Here is a 16,224-nt window from a genome sequence, read left to right as displayed (position 1 = left end):
GGAAGAAGGATGTAGTAACCTTCAAAATGAAGTTATTTTCTTATCCTCAGTGCATCTTGTCAAAATACTATTAAACCATTCTGTATTGACTTTGAAATCTTCAGCAAAACGGATTATTTTATGCCATATTTTTTCAAGATAATAAGACTTTACGATTTTAATGTTTTATAGCTTCTCAAACGATTACATACTTGTCAATATTTTGAGTATTTATTTTTTCCTAGTTTCTCTTTTCTATAACCGGTTAATTGGACTCTAAATCAGAGAGAATACCAAGGAAAAAAACAAAAAAGCAATGCTATTTACCGATACATTTAGCAGGATAGGAGGAATTAATATGCTGATTCAGCTTTCCGGAAACAACGAATGAGCAAAGAATTGGAAAACACACCATTAACTCCCTGCATAGGATAATTTTAAGGAGAATAACATAAAACCATTCATTTATATTTAAAAAACTTTCATTAATGGAGTTTGACTGTTCTATGGGCCTTCTTTTACGATTCCAAGATATCGATCACAGAGAGGAACTGTTTCCATATTAGAGATATAAACTAAGCACCGCCAGAATTTGCATACTACAAATGCCCTCGGAAAGGAAAGAGAAGAACTCGCCTTGTGAAACGTTGACAGCTCAGGACAACAGTGTTCTTTTCTAAGGGCACAAATCGGCGCTCCCAAAGCAGTTGATTACACATCACTCATTTTCGCACACTCTGACTTCTATTGCATCCGGTAGCTCCGAATCTCTTGTGCAATATCTCTCTCCTCCCCATTCAGAGATTTATTCTCTATATTTCAGTGAAACCATTTTGATGTAACACTTAAAGAAATATTTTAATTTCCACTTCCGTGAAAATAACAAGGTAACATATTTAAGAAACAGTAACACCGATATCTCAACTAAAACCTTAGCAAGTAAAATTATATAATTAACTCCCACCAGTATTAAAATCACTTCCATACACCATATGTATACTGGAGGAAATACAGAGGGATACTGCAAATATTTCAACATAAAAGTTCAATTAATATTATTGAAATCTATACAGGCGTTAAAACAATAATATATTGCATATTGGGCTAGAAAAGAGGGGAAATATATTTAAGCAGCAGAGAGTCTCACCTGACTGGCAGATTCCATTTCGTTATTCAGATGCGAGTTAATAACAAGATCCTGTTCTTTCACGAAATCCGTTCCAGAATTGCTGTGCTGAGCTGGGAGACTGGCGATAACAGGTCTCAGGAAGTTGAACTCGCTAGTTCCCGAACCAGATGTTAAACAAACTTCATAACGATAATTATGAGACAGAGTTCTGTTACGCGTCAAATTATTCTGGAAGTTGCCATCGCCATCAACAATGCCAGAAGCAGACATGCATGTTCCTCCATACTTTCTTCTCCGAAGTAGCTTGATTATTGAAAATATAATTATTGAAATTAGAAAAAGAAACGAAATTAAACACAAAGAAATTACTAAATACGTAGTTAATGTGTCATCCTTTTCATCTCCCTCAACTACATCAGTAAACTGCATATACAAGTCCGAAAACTCATCCACTAAAGCTATGTTCAAAGTTGCAGATGAAGAAAGGGGCAATTCTCCGCTGTCTCTAACAAGCACAATGAGTTTTTGCTTCATCGTATCTCGGTCTGTTATTAGCCTCGTGGTTCTGATTTCACCATTTGGGGGAAGCCACAGTGAAGAGACCTGGGTCAGTGGCCTTCAACAAGTGATAGGAAAGCCAAGAATTCTGACCGGAATCCCCATCCACAGCCACCACCTTCGTCACCAGGTAACCCGCCTCCGCCGATCTGGGAACCAGGTCATTAGCTGGGGAGCTGATGTTCTGCAGAGGGTATAAAATGAAGGGCGCGTTGTCATTTTCATCAGTTATCACAACTCGGATAATGACTTCAGAGCTCAGTGGAGGGGACCCGCCATCTGCAGCGCTCACTGTAACCTGGACCTCTCTTATCTGTTCATAATCCATGGATCGCAGAACGTACACATTCCCATTTTCCGAGTTTATGGAGATATAGGACAGCAGCGGAAGGCCACCTACCTCAGCAGGCAATAGAGAGTATGTCACTTTGGCATTCTGCTCTGAGTCCGAATCAAAAGCCTTGATATTGCCAATCTTTATCCCTGGCCCGTTGTTTTCTCGGACATACAGAGTATATGATGTTTGATTGAACTCTGGGGAATTGTCATTAATGTCGGATATTTTCACTGTGACGGTTTTTTCAGTAGAGAGACTGGGAGATCCCAAATCCTGAACACTGATGGTTATATCATAGGTGGAAACTTTCTCTAGGTCAAGTGTACTTTCACCAGAGAGTAGGAATTTTTGAAAGTTGTTTTTAAAGAAAACGGAACGTCATCTTCTATGGAACATACTGTTCTCCCGTTGTCCCCAGAGTCCCGGTCTCTGACAATGAAAAGCGCCACCACTGTTTCAGCCAAGGAGTCCTCAAGTATCGGGCTGATGAAGGATGTTACTATCACTTCTGGGGCATTGTCATTCACATCTAGAACGACAACAAGCACTTTGCAGTGCGCAGACAGACCCCCGCCATCTGTGGCCTGAATGTTTAACTCGTAAGTCTCAATCATTTCAAAGTCAATTGCGCCTGTGAGTCGAATTTCCCCTGTCATTGGATTTATCTTAAAGGTTTTGCTATTTTCTTTGGATTTTTGGCTGAAAGAATAGCATATTTCCCCATAATTTCCCTCGTCTAAATCAGTAGCAGAAACAGTAACAACCAGATAATCTTTGGGGCTGTTTTCCAGAACTCGGGCTTTGTAAATGGTTTGAGAGAACACAGGGAGATTGTCGTTGGCATCCAGAACAATGATAAGGATTTTTGCTGTGCCGGATCTCGGAGGGGAGCCGCCATCTACAGCCGTGAGCAACAGATTCACCTCCGGCTGATGCTCTCTATCCAATACTTTATCCAGCACTAGCTCTGCATATTTCCTGCCGTCACTGTGTTCACCGGTATACACACGAAAATGGGCATTGGTGCTAATGCTGTAGTTCTGGAGGCTGTTGTTTCCCACATCTAAGTCCTGAGCGCTCTCTAGAGGAAACCGAGATCCTCGGGGAGTCGTTTCCGGGATTTTAAAACGTAGTTCACTTTCCAAGAACACTGGAGAATGATCATTTACATCATAAACCCTCACCTCAATTCGATAAGATTGTAAAGGATTATCCAGGATTATTTCAAATTGCACCGTGCAGGGGTCAGTTTGCCCGCACAATATTTCTCTGTCCACTTTCTCTTTAATAAACATTTCGCCTGTATTGCCATTTAGGTGGAAATACTGGCTGCCGTCTTCAGTAACAATGCGAGTCCTGCGAACAAACAACTCCTTCAGGTCTAGCCCTAGATCCTTTCCTATATTAGCCACAAAGGACCCGCTTTCCATTTCTTCGGGAACAGAATACCGAACTGTTCCGGATCCGATGGCCCACACGTAAAGCAACAGAAGGAGAGACGCGACTTGCCTTTTGAATGCAGTTCTCCTCTCGGTATCCGCCATTGTTTATATAAAAACACATGACAGGGCGATCCTGAAATAATATCACTAGTCGAGATTCATCCCAGGATTCTTATTTCCGGAAGATGTACTTTAATTTCAATATTTCCTTTCTAGAATTTTAATTGATCTGAATCCCTTTGTAGTATTCTCAGCAATTCCAGAGAAAGAGTCTGCACGTCTGATCTTGTGGTCGTGGGATGTTTCATTTCTCAGGAGTGCATTACAATCTGCAGTTGTAAGCCCTTCTTAGCCAACAGCGCCACCAGATGTCTGAACTTTATGTTCGTTATTTTTTTTCCTGATTTTTTAAAAAATGTATAAAATAATATGTTGCGTCGTGTCCTAGACATATTTAAACACATAAAATATTTATTGTTTGATTTGTTGATCGAGATTTATATAGAACCAACAAAAATAACATGAATTGAGATTCTTTTCATAGCATTTTAATATATTTTGTAAGTACATATGAATAGTGCTTGAAAAATTAAAGGATTAAACTATCACATCTACAGTATTTCATTAATCTTTTACCCAAATTATTTCAGTTCTAAAAATTCAGGTTCCTTTTAGAATTGGAATGCCTATCAGAGACATCTGAGATTAGGAGATGTGTGAAATCTTGAATTCCTAATATTCTCCTTTAGCTAGTAAAATAGGTAAAAATAGTATAACTTAAACTGAAGCAGATGCTTCCCCAAACCACAGTAATTTGAAAATTTATAACTGGTCTTTTCATTTTACCCTTATTTCTTTTGGTCTGGATTTATTTATTTTTGTATGCTTTTTACTATAATTTGTACTTAATTGTTTCACAACAGTTACTTCTTTCCATAGCTAATCATAAAGTTGTATTTAATTACTAGAGTCACAGATTCCAAGGCTGAATGGAGCATTGTGCTCATCTAGTCTGATCTCCTGTATGACACAGGCCAGAGAACTTCCCCCATATAATTCCTAGAGAAGATCTTTTAGAAAAACATCCAATCTTGATCTTAAAATTGCAGATGATGAAGAATCCACCATAACCTTTGATAAATTGTTCCAATGGTGAATTATTCACACTGTTAAAAGTTTACATACTATTCTCCTTCTGAATTTGTTTAGCTTCTACTTCCAGCCAGGGGATCCTGTTATATCTTTCTCTGTTACATTGAAGAGCACATTAGCAAATATTTCCCCTTGTAAGTACTTATAAACTATAATCAAATCATTCCTTAATCGTCTCTTTGTTAAGATAAACAGAATTAGCTCCTTGCATCTATCACTATAAGGCATTTTTCTAATCTTTTAATCATTCTAGCCTCTCTTCTCTGTACCTGCTCCTATTTATCAACATCCTCTTGAATTCTGAACACCAGAACTGTATTCCAGTGTTCCAGTAGCCATCACACCAGGGCCAAATACAGAGGTAAAATAATCTCTCTATTTTACTCAGTATTCCCCTGTTTATGCATCCAATAATCATATTAGCCCTTTTGGCCACAGCATTGTACTGGGGAGTTCATGTTCTGCAGATAACCGACCACCTCCAAATCTTTTTCAGAGTCACTGTTTCCCTGGACACAGTCCCCTATCCTGTAAATACAGCCTATGTTCTTTCTTTCTAAATACCTACCTTTACATTTAGCCCCATTAAAAAGCCATATTGTTTGCTTGTATCCAGCTTACAAAATGATCCAGATCACTCTGTATCAGTGACCTGTCTCCTCCCCACCATGACCCCGCCATTTTTGTGTCATATCCAAACTTTAACAGTGACAATTTTATGTTTTCTTCCAGGCCATTGAAAAAAATGTTAAAAAGCATAGGGTCAGTGTGGGATGGCACTAGAAACACACTCTTTGGATGATGATTCCCCATTTACAATTAAATTTTGAGACCTATCAGTTAGCCAGCTTTTAATCCATTTAATGTGTGCCATGATAATTTTATCAGTCCAGGTTTTTAATCAAAATGTCGTGTGGTACCAAATCAAAGGCCTTACAAAAGTCTAAGTATATTATACACACTATTACCTTTATCAATCAAACTTGTGATCTCATCAACAAAAAATATCAAATTAGTTTGACAGGATTTTTGTCCATAAACCCATGTTGATTAGCAGTAATTATATTACCCTCCTTTATTTCTTTATTAATGAATAATATTTATCCCATGCTCCATTATCTTGTCAGGGAGCCATGTCAGACTGACAAGCCTATAATTACCTGGGTGTAAGGAACCAGGGCCTAGGTGGTCTGGCCTAACAGTTACAGCTGGGCTGAGTCTGCATCTCAGGGACAGTAGTCACTGAGCAGGAGTTGGAGGAATCACAACACCCAGGTTCAGTAAGCAAGAGTCAGGGTCAGAGTCAGGCTGAGTTTGGGGACCAGAGGTCAGAGGTAGTACCAGGCTGGAATCAGGGGCAGGAAACAGATTCAAAGTCAGGCTGGGAATGAAGACTGGAGATCGGGAGACAAGGTGAAGTCTGAAGTCACAGCAGGCCAAAGTCTATGTGGTTTCCCAGACAACTACCTGGGGCAACCCCTGAGGTTAAATAGGGCACTTGGCAAGTGAGAGGGCTTCAGGGTACTGTCACTCTGACTCCCTTGGTGGTACTTACTGTGGCACCTACTCTCCACAGTGCTCCCTGAGTGTGGCTCTCTATGACCTCCTGGTAGAAATGTGTGAATGTCAGCTGTTGAGGTTCTGCAGACCCAGGCTCTAGTCCCTGGACCGTTACACTTGGTCATTCCATTTACCCTTGCAAAATATTGACACAGCATTTGCTTTCTTCTAGGCTTCTGGAACTTCTGCAGTGTTTCAAGACTTTTTGAAAATCAACATTAAGGGTCCAGGGAGCTCCCCAGCCAGCTCTTTTAAAGCTCTATGATCCAAGTTATAAGGACCAAACTTTAGTAGCTGCTGTTTATCATCCTCCTGAGATGTTCAGAGAAAATAGCTTCACTATTCTTTGATGTCCCCATCACAATGATGAAATTTTCTGGGAAGGCAAAGAGTATTCAGCATGTGCTATTAATTTTCTGTTTTTATGTGAATATAAGAAATAACAATAATTTATGTCATGTGAATTCCCAGAAAGTATTGGCTTTTCACCAGGAATATTTTTTGGGATAACACACAAAAGATTTTCATAATGAATTTCAACACACATTTTCATCAGGAGTACAATTTTTGTTGACCCAGTATAAAATGCTCCCATTCCAATAAATATGAAGCTGTCACCTATACATTCCCTGTCTGAGCAGTGTATTCGTTGTCTGTTTCATTTATTACCTCGCTAAGCCACCAGAATTCTTTCATTAAGGGTAAAATCCTTTCATTAGTTTGCTGGGTAAGGGCACAGATATCTAAAATGGCAATTTATTTTGATTGTACATAGAAATGAATCTTCTGCCAATGTTTCAATTTCTAATAGGGATTAATTTCCACAGCTTTCATCCTACATTCCTTTATTCCAATGGATTTCCAAACAAAGGTTGTAGACAGCCATTTGGCTATTGATGTAGGTATATGCTAGGTAAGCTATAGGTATAAATCAAAGTGATAATGCAAAAGTCTACAGGCCTCAGAGCCTGTAAGACAATAGCTTAGTTAATCTAATTGAGGACCAAGGCCTAAAACACTTAGTATAAGCAACTAATAGGACTGACCTTCTATCACAAGATGTCACAAAATGGAATGCTGTGATACACAGGTATGCTGAACTGCTGACAAGTAACCACAAAACACCAGTTTATGCTCATTTAGGGTATTTTAAGATATGAATATCCACAGATGTTCAACCTCAAGAATGCTCTGGTAACCAATTGTTAATATAGTTGAGGTAAAATGGTAGGTAGCCTGTTAGCGAAGGACACCCTGACCTTGTTAGGATGAAGAAGTTTAAATATGGATATTGGGGACTGAACACCCTCATGAATATGCATGGTAGCCCTATATCAGGCATTAATACAAAGGGACTGACCTAGGCCTAAGCTGCTGAGATCTTCTGGCTATGTCAGAACTAGGACTACTCGAGGGTTATCTGTCTCACCCATTTTAGGTCCCTGCAAAGGGTGCTGTGAGTATGCACTTAATGCTAGTTGTTTTATATTATCTCAGTCTACTTTGCTGGATTGTAGTGTTTGTCATATTGCTAATGCTAATAAAAATATTACAGTTTCAAAGGGTGTTTCATAAGTGTGAGTGTCTCTCCTGCACACACCCGGGTCCTCCTCCTTGTACCAATTCTAAAATTTTGTGGTTGATCTAGAAACATCTGAAACCTGCCAGATCATGACTGTAAGAATACCTAATCAAAAGATCAGGCAACAAGGTGTACCCTCTTTTTTTAAAAAAAGTAGACTATTAGATCAAAATTATAAAATCTACTCTATGCCCATTGCAAGTTCAGAATTGGGAAATGTTATTGTCTAGACGTGCTTAGAAATTAAAAGATTTAAGTGAAATTGAACAAGCCACACGTACCAGCAATTTCTTACACATATAAACTAAGCAAATGGAAAGACATCTGACCTATCTACAAAATTGGTTTAACAATTCTGAATATCAAATTGGAAGTGAATACTTCTTGGAAAATTATTTTAAGGCCTCATAAAACTAAGTGGAAGTGTGTGAAACATATTGCTGAATCCCCAGGTCTAATAAATAACCACTGGCAATTGAAAACATATTCCTTGCTCACACATTCAGAAATGAGTGAATATTTATCTCTCACCATAAAGAACATAAAGAAACTTAAAAACAGAAAATCAAACGACCTTCCATTGTCTCTTAAAAACGATTACTAGAGTAAGGAGCCTCAGAGAGACAGTGTGGACTGCAAAGTGTGTTTTAATTACCACATACAGTAATTCCAAATTTCATACAGAAGTAATACAGATTCTTGTTGTACATTTAGTAAATGTGACTTGCATCTAAAATATTATTCCTGAAACCAGAAAAAGAAAAGAAAATAAACACAAGGAAAGTACTATGAACACAGTCAATGTGCAGTCCTGCTCATCTTCTGCTTCCTTAGATGAATCAACAAATTGCCTATAAGGGTCTGAAAATCCATCCACTAGAAGTATATTTACTGTTGTTGATGAGGAAAGTGGGGATTCTCCGCTGTCTCTAACAAGCACAATTACTTTTTGTTTTATTGAATCTCAGTCTACTATTAGCCTCGTGGTTCTTATTTCACCATTTTGGGAATTCACAGTGAAAAGACGTGGGTCTGTGGCCTTCAGCGGCTGGTAGGAAAGCCAAGAATTCTGACCAGAATCTCCATCCACAACCACCACCTTAGTCATCAGGTAACCCCCTTCCGCTGATCTGGGAACCATGTCATTAGCTGGGGAGCTGCTGCTCTGCAGAGGGTAGGGCATTGTCATTTTCATCATTTATCACAACTCGGACAATGACTTCAGCGCTTAGTGGAGGGGACCTGCCATCTGCAGCTCTCACAGTGACCTGGAACTCTTTTATCTGTTCATAATCCATGGATCACAGAACGTACACAGTCCCATCTTCCGGAAAGAAAAGAAAATAAAGGAAATAAAGTCACCTATTTCACTCGACACTCGTGAGTATGTCAGTTTGGCATTCTGCTCTGAATCCATATCAGTGGTATTTACTCTTCCTATCAGTACAGCTGGGTTGTCGTTTTCTTTGATATACATAACGTTGCATGTTTGATTGAATATTGGGGGGTTATCATTAATATTGGACAATTCCATGGTTACAGTCTTCTTGGTACTTAGACTGGGAGAACCGAAATCCACTGCAAATAAATTGTAGGATGATTTTTTTCCCTCTCTTTCCAGTCTGCCTTTGATCACTAAAGCGTGGTAATTCTGGAACATTGGCTTCAGGCCAAAAGGAAGATTATCTTGGATGGTGGACAGTGTTCTCTGATTGTCCTTAGAGTCACGGCCTCTGATAATTTAAATGGCCACTATAGTCTCCAGAGAGGAGACCTCAGGTATGGGGCTGGTGAGGGATGTTACACTCATTTCTGGGGCACTGTCATTAACATCCACAACCTTCACAAGGATTTTAGAGTGGGAAAAACACCCTCTGCCATCTGTGGCCTGAATATTTAACTTATATGTTTCAATCACTTCAAAATCCAGTTCCCCTTGGAGTCGAATTTCTCCTGACTTTGGGTTTATATGAAAATAGTTGATATTTTCTTCAGATTTCTCATTAAAATAGTAGGATATTTCCCCATAATTTCCCTCATCTAAATCAGTAGCAGAAACTGTGACAACCAGATAATCTTTGGCGCTGTTTCCAGAACTTGAGCTTTGTAAGTGGCCCAAGAGAACACAGGGGGATTGTCATAGAATCATAGAAGATTAGGGTTGGAAGAGATCTCAGGAGGTCATATCATCCAATCCCCTGCTCAAAGCAGAACTGACACCAACTGAATCAGCCCAGACAGGGCTTTGATAAGCCGGGCTAAAAACCAGTAAGGATGGAGATTCCACCACCTCCCTAGGTAACCCATTCCAGTGCTTCACCAAGCTCCTAGTGAAATAGTGTTTCCTAATATCCAACCTAGACCTCCCACACTGTAATTTGAGACCATTGCTCCTTGTTCTGTCATCCGCCACCACTGAGAACAGCCGACATCCTCTTTGAAACTCAAACATCCTCTTTGGAACTCTCCTTCAGGTAGTTGAAGGCTCCTATCAAATCCCCTCCTCACTCTTCTCTTCTGCAGATTAAACAAGCCCAGTTCCCTCAGCCTCTCCTCGTAAGTCATGTGCCCCAGCCCCCTGATCTTTTTTGTTGCCCTGTGCTGGACTCTCTCCAATTTGTTCACATCCTTTCTGTAGTGGGGGGGCCCAAAACTGGATGCAATACTCCAGATGTGGCCTCACCAGTGCCAAATAGAGGGGAATGATCACTTCCCTGATCTGGTGGCAATGCTCCTACTAATACAGCCCAATATGCCATTAGTCTTCTTGGCAACAAGGGCACACTGCTGACTCATATCCACCTTCTCATCACTGGTTTCAGAGTGGTAGCTGTGTTAGTCTGTATCAGCAAAAACAATGAGGTGTCCTTGTGGCACCTTAGAGACTAACAAATTTATTTGGGCACAAGCTTTCATGGGTTAAAACCCACTTCATCAGATGCATGGAGTGGAAAATATAGTAGAGAGGTATAAATACACAGCATATGAAAAGATGGGAGTTGCCTTACCAAGTGGGGGGGTCAGTGCTAATGAGCCAATTCAACTAAGGTGGAAGTGGGCTATTCTCAACAGTTGACAAGAAGGGAGGAAAAATCACTTTTGTAGTGCTAATGAGTTCAATGTAATCAAGGTGGCCCATTTCAAACAGTTGACAAGAAGGTGTGAGTATCAGGAGGGGGGAAATTAGTTTTTGTAGTGACTCATCCACGCCCAGTCTTTATTCAGGCCTAATTTGATGGTGTCCATTTGCAAATTAATTCCAGTTCTGCCGTTTCTCATTGGAATCTGTTTTTGCAGCTTTTTTGTTGAAGAATTGCCACTTTTAAGTCTGTTATTGAGTGTCCGGGGAGATTGAAGTGTTCTCCTACTGGTTTTTGAATGTTATAATTCTTGACGCCTGATTTGTGTCCATTTGTTCTTTTGTGTAGAGACTGTCTGGTTTGGCCAATGTACATAGCAGAGGGGCATTGCTGGCACATGATGGCATATATCACGTTGGTAGATGTGCAGGTGAATGAGCTCCTGATGGTGCGACTGATGTGGTTAGGTCCTATGATGGTGTCCCTTGAATAGATATGCGGACAGAGATGGCAACGGGGTTTGTTGCAGGGATTGGTTCCTGGGCAAGTGTTTCTGTTGTGTGGTGTGTAGTTGCTGGTGAGTATTTGCTTCAGGTTGCAGGGCTGTCTGTAAGTGAGGACTGGCCTGTCTCCCAAGGTCTGTGAGAGTGAGGGATCGTCCTTCAGGATAGGTTGTACATCCTTGGTGATGCGCTGGAGAGGTTCTAGTTGGGGGCTGTAGTTGACGGCTAGTGGCTTTCTTTGTTGGGCCTGTCCTGTAGTAGGTGACTTCTGGGTACCCTCCTTTTCTGCAGAAGTCATTGGCATCCGAACCAATGACAGGGATTTGTGCAGTACCAGACCTCAGAGGGGAACCATCATCTAGAGCCATGAGCAACAGACTCACCTCCGGCTGATGCTCTCTATCCAATGCTTTATCCAGCACCAGCTCTGCATATTTCTGCCAGTGCCATCACCATGTTCATACAAGTGAAAATGGGCATTAAAGATAAAGCTGTAGTTCTGGATACTGTCATTTCCTACGTCTAAATCCTGGGTGTTTTGCAGTGGAAACCAAGATCCAGGGGCAGATGTTTCCAGGATTTTTAAAAACTGTTCCTTTAAAACAAACAAACAAACAAACAAACAAACACATGATCATTTATATCATAAACCCTCACTTCAGCTGGGTACATTTGCAATGGATTTTCCAATAATATTTCCAAATTTACTGTGCATGGGTCGATTTGCCCACACAGCTCCTCTCGGTCCACTGTCTCTTTGATAAACAAATCGCCGGTGTCATGGTTGATTTCAAAATACTGTTTGTTCCTTCACAAACAATCTGGGCCTTCTGAGTAGACAGTTTTCCTATTTTTAAGTCCTAGGTCCTTTGCAATATTAGTGACAATAGACCCAATTTCAATTTATTCAGACACAGAATACCGAATCATTTCCGATTCTGCCACGACACACAAAGATAAAGAACCAGACACAGGACTTGCCTTTTCAACGCCTGTTTCTCCCGAGCAGCCCACTTTTTTCGTCATACAGACAATAAACTCCCTTCAGTGAAGGCTGTTACTTTCCAAACTGTCGTCATACATCCATCAGCAGTAGCTGGGCTTGTGAATGGTTTCCTTCTTTTGCTAAAATGTATTGTTCTGCGCTTCTTCCCCAGTGCTATGATCACCTCTCTTGCACCACACTGATCACGTCAATTCTCCTGCTTGTCTGCAGTCTCCTTGAGCAATGGAGTCCCCAGTGCCACTGTTTTCTTTCTATGCCTTCTTGGGTAGCAGTGCCACCAGGTGTAATAACCGGAAGTAAATAAAATAATGAAGATGTCATTATTTCAATTCCCGTGTGCCTATAATTCATTTTTCTACATTTCTGAGAATTTATTAATACGTCAAATCTTTTATTTACTGCAAAAATAAATAATATTTTAGCGAATTTTTTTTCAATTTGCGACATAGGGTCAAGATGACCCACTCTGCAATTTGATAAGCAATAACTCAGCCACAGTGAAACACATCCACCAGCGGCAAGAGCTGCAATGCTAGTGACACCTAACTCGAATATACATCAAGGTCACATAGCCGGAAATTCATGTAAAGCAGAGATATCACGAGTTGATACATGTCTGACATTGATACATGTCATACATTTTAACACACATCGCAGGTAAATGGTTAAGAATCAAACAAATACTGTGGAAAATTGTGTTTCTTGGTGCCCAAGAATAAAGAATAACGTCTTTCAGCATTATAAATCCAAAATGTGAGTATCTTTAAGCTTTATTAAACCATAGCGTTATTATCAGGCAGTATAATTATGAACTTTTCTTTGTTATAACTGGTTCACATGTAATAAATAAGGTCCATAAAAGAAAAGTAACAGTGTTAACGCTTAATAGACTACGAAAGTGATGACATCACACTCCAAGCGGGCAACCATGAGGAAGGGGATTACTTTCCAAACAACCGGTGTCGGGTTATAACGTCAAAAAAGGTAATTTTGTTTCCGTGTAAACACTGTAACTAACTGTTTTAATAGGTAAGTGAGTGTATGTTACTAATCACTGAACCTTTAAGCAGTGAAAAGACATGTTGGGATGGCTGCAATGTGGTTTAAATTGCCAACCATGTGGTGGGTGCGTCAGCCATCCTTAATGCTATAATGCTTGCAGTCAGTAGCACAGTACATAACAATATTCAAATACCCCATGGCAGAAAGAGGAAAAAGAAAACCCTCAGGAGCTGAGTATCATAAACGAAAGGCTGAGAAGGAAAATGACCAAGCAAAACAGCAGGGATCCTTCCTGCAATATCCTCTCTTTAATCCAAATAAACATGGAAGCAGTTCACAGCATCCAGATGAAGGAATTTTACTTGGAGAGGAGGTTAGCTCACATCCGCATGGAAGCAGTTTGGAACATCAAGACGAAGGGATATTACCTCAAGATGATGGTAGCTCACATCCTTAAAAAAGCAGTTTGGAAACTCAAGATGATGGAAACTTACTTCTAGCTGGAGGCAGCTCACAGCATCAGACTGATATGGAAGTGGAGAAAATTTATTCACCTTCAGAGACACATGCAGAAATTGAAGTAAATTAAGTAGAAGGAAGAAAGGATGAGGAAGTTACAAAAAAGTTCCAGTATGGGGACCCAGCTTTATGGCCCAGATGTGATGACAGTGTGCGGCAAATTCTCATGAAACATGGACCCGAACAAGTTCATGAATTTCCCTTCCCCAAGGATGGAAATAAAAGAAAATTCTCTGCTCAACATTACAAGAGGAAACTCATTAATGGGGAAGAAATTCATCGAAACTCAGGATGAATTGCTAAGAAATAGGGCAAACACAACCCAGAATTGATGGTTATTCTTTTATAAGATATACCAAACCAGCCACAAAAGTAAATTCCTGTTTCACCATACTGGCTAACAAGAAAACATAAAGGCAGTTTCCTCAGGCATTCTAGTTCTTATATCACCACCAAAAACACTGGATTCAGAGATGAGTGGTTCTTTACAACCCATTTAATCAAATAATAAGTTCTTCTGATCCCAAAGGACCAACCATACACCCAGGTCAATATATAACTTAGATCTTACCCAAAAATCATGCTGATGCCAATCCTTTAGTATCTAAAATCTAAAGGTTTATTTGTAAAAAGAAAGAAAGAAAGAAAGAAAGAAAGAAAGAAAGAAAGAAAGAAAGAAAGAAAGAAAGAAAGAAAGAAAGAAAGAAAGAAAGAAAGAAAGAAAGAAAGAAAGAAAGAAAGAAAGAAAGAAAGATGAGAGTTAAAATTGGTTAAAGGAATCGATTATATCCAGTAATGGCAAAGTTCTTGGTTCAGGCTTGTAGCAGTGATGGAATAAACTGCTGGCTTAAGTCAAGTCTCTGGAGTACATCCACAATTTGGATGAGTCATTCAGAGCTTCAGTTTGTAGCAAAGTTCCTCCAGAGGTAAGAAGCAGGACTGAAAACCAAATGGAGGTGTTTCCAGGGCCTTTTATAGCTTTTGCCATGTGGAGGGCATTCCATTGTTTTTATTGTGGAAAATCACAGCAACAAGATGGAGTTTGGAGTTACACGGGCAAGTCACATGTCCATGCATTTTGCCTAGTCACAGCAGGAAATTCCATTAAGTGTAGATGGGCATCTCCCATGGTCCATTGTCAGTTAAATGTTCTTTCGATGGGCCACTCAATTTGAATAGTCCCTCCAAGATATGCTGGCTAATTACTTCGTGGGTGTTACCCCAGGGGCAAACATTTGAAATCCAAGTATAAAGCTAATACTTATAACTTTAAATACAAAAATGATACATGCATACAGATAGCATAATCATAACCAGCAAATCATAACCTTCTGCAAACATGATAGGGGGAATGGAAAGGGGACAAGGGACAGGAGGTAGGGTCAGGAAGGTAATCACAGAAAAAGAATTCAGAGGACCATGAAAGAAATGGGAGTGCAGTGGGTTATGACAGATATGGGATTGGGTCATGGGAAACACCCACGGGTCATAGAAAGCATAAAGGTGGACTGGCAAAAATGGTCTTTTCACTGTTTTTAAAACTGTAAACGCTTAACATTTTCTATATATATAATGTGAAATGTTTAATGATTTCCCTTTGAATAATGTCTCCCCCTCGTTCATCCTCACACCCATTCATCCTCTATTCTGTGTCATGTATAAATCTCCTCAAAACATAAACTTCCTATCAACTTGCTAACATATTTAGGACAGCAGCCCTACTTCAGTGGATTTCTAAAGATAAGTCATAACAGGTCCCCACTCTTATGGCTTTTATATGCCAACCTGATTTTAAACCTTTCTAGAGCAGAAAATTCCAAAATAAAAAATATGTTAAAGCAAGAGTTAAGGTAGGTTGTAAGTGAATGTCAATTGAATCCAATTCACACACACACACATTTTAGAAACATTCTACAATAGCAAAAGAAGAAAAAGTCTGGAAATCTGCCATATAATCTTTCATCACCTAGTGTTATCAAACCAGAAATAAATTGCAAAACTACCTGCAAAGGCCAAGATAACAACATAATGAAAGATTTTAAAATTCAATTTCTGACTCTAGGAATCTATTTCTAATAATCCTTAATACTAATTTAAGTTACATTATTTATTACAAAAATATATAAAACACTGCAAAATATAGTGTAAATACAAACTTGCAAGTTCTATACCACAGGACAAAACACCATCAATTAATTTCACAACACCAAGTAGATCAGTTGCTCAATTTCTATTCATTAAAATAGTCTTCTGCTGTACTAACACATCAGTTAAAAACCAGATAGAATTCTGATGATTCAATATAACCTGAGACTCTACAGCTTTCAATACGTTTTCGACAAATGCACTATACATCCACTGTATATATAAAGTCA

At 39.5% G+C, this 16,224-nt stretch overlaps 2 protein-coding genes and 1 pseudogene across 2 annotated transcripts in view; all 3 read right to left on the bottom strand.

Moving 5' to 3' along the window:
• The window catches only part of LOC144929056 (protocadherin gamma-C5-like), a 373,601-nt gene that overhangs the window by 356,389 nt on the left and 988 nt on the right, over nt 1-16,224 (bottom strand). The gene's annotated exons all lie outside the window — the stretch shown is intronic.
• Nucleotides 1,106-3,739, bottom strand: LOC140915804 (protocadherin beta-1). The gene is given in 3 exon segments (XM_073356160.2): nt 1,106-1,690; nt 1,692-2,323; nt 2,326-3,739. Coding segments are annotated over 3 exon segments (2,439 nt in total). The 5' UTR covers nt 3,548-3,739.
• Nucleotides 8,470-14,241, bottom strand: LOC140916406 (protocadherin beta-1-like; annotated as a pseudogene).

This window comes from Lepidochelys kempii, chromosome 8, assembly GCF_965140285.1.
Source record: "Lepidochelys kempii isolate rLepKem1 chromosome 8, rLepKem1.hap1, whole genome shotgun sequence".
In the NCBI taxonomy this organism is placed as follows: Eukaryota; Metazoa; Chordata; order Testudines; family Cheloniidae; genus Lepidochelys; species Lepidochelys kempii.
This window is presented reverse-complemented; position numbering and strand designations above follow the sequence as displayed.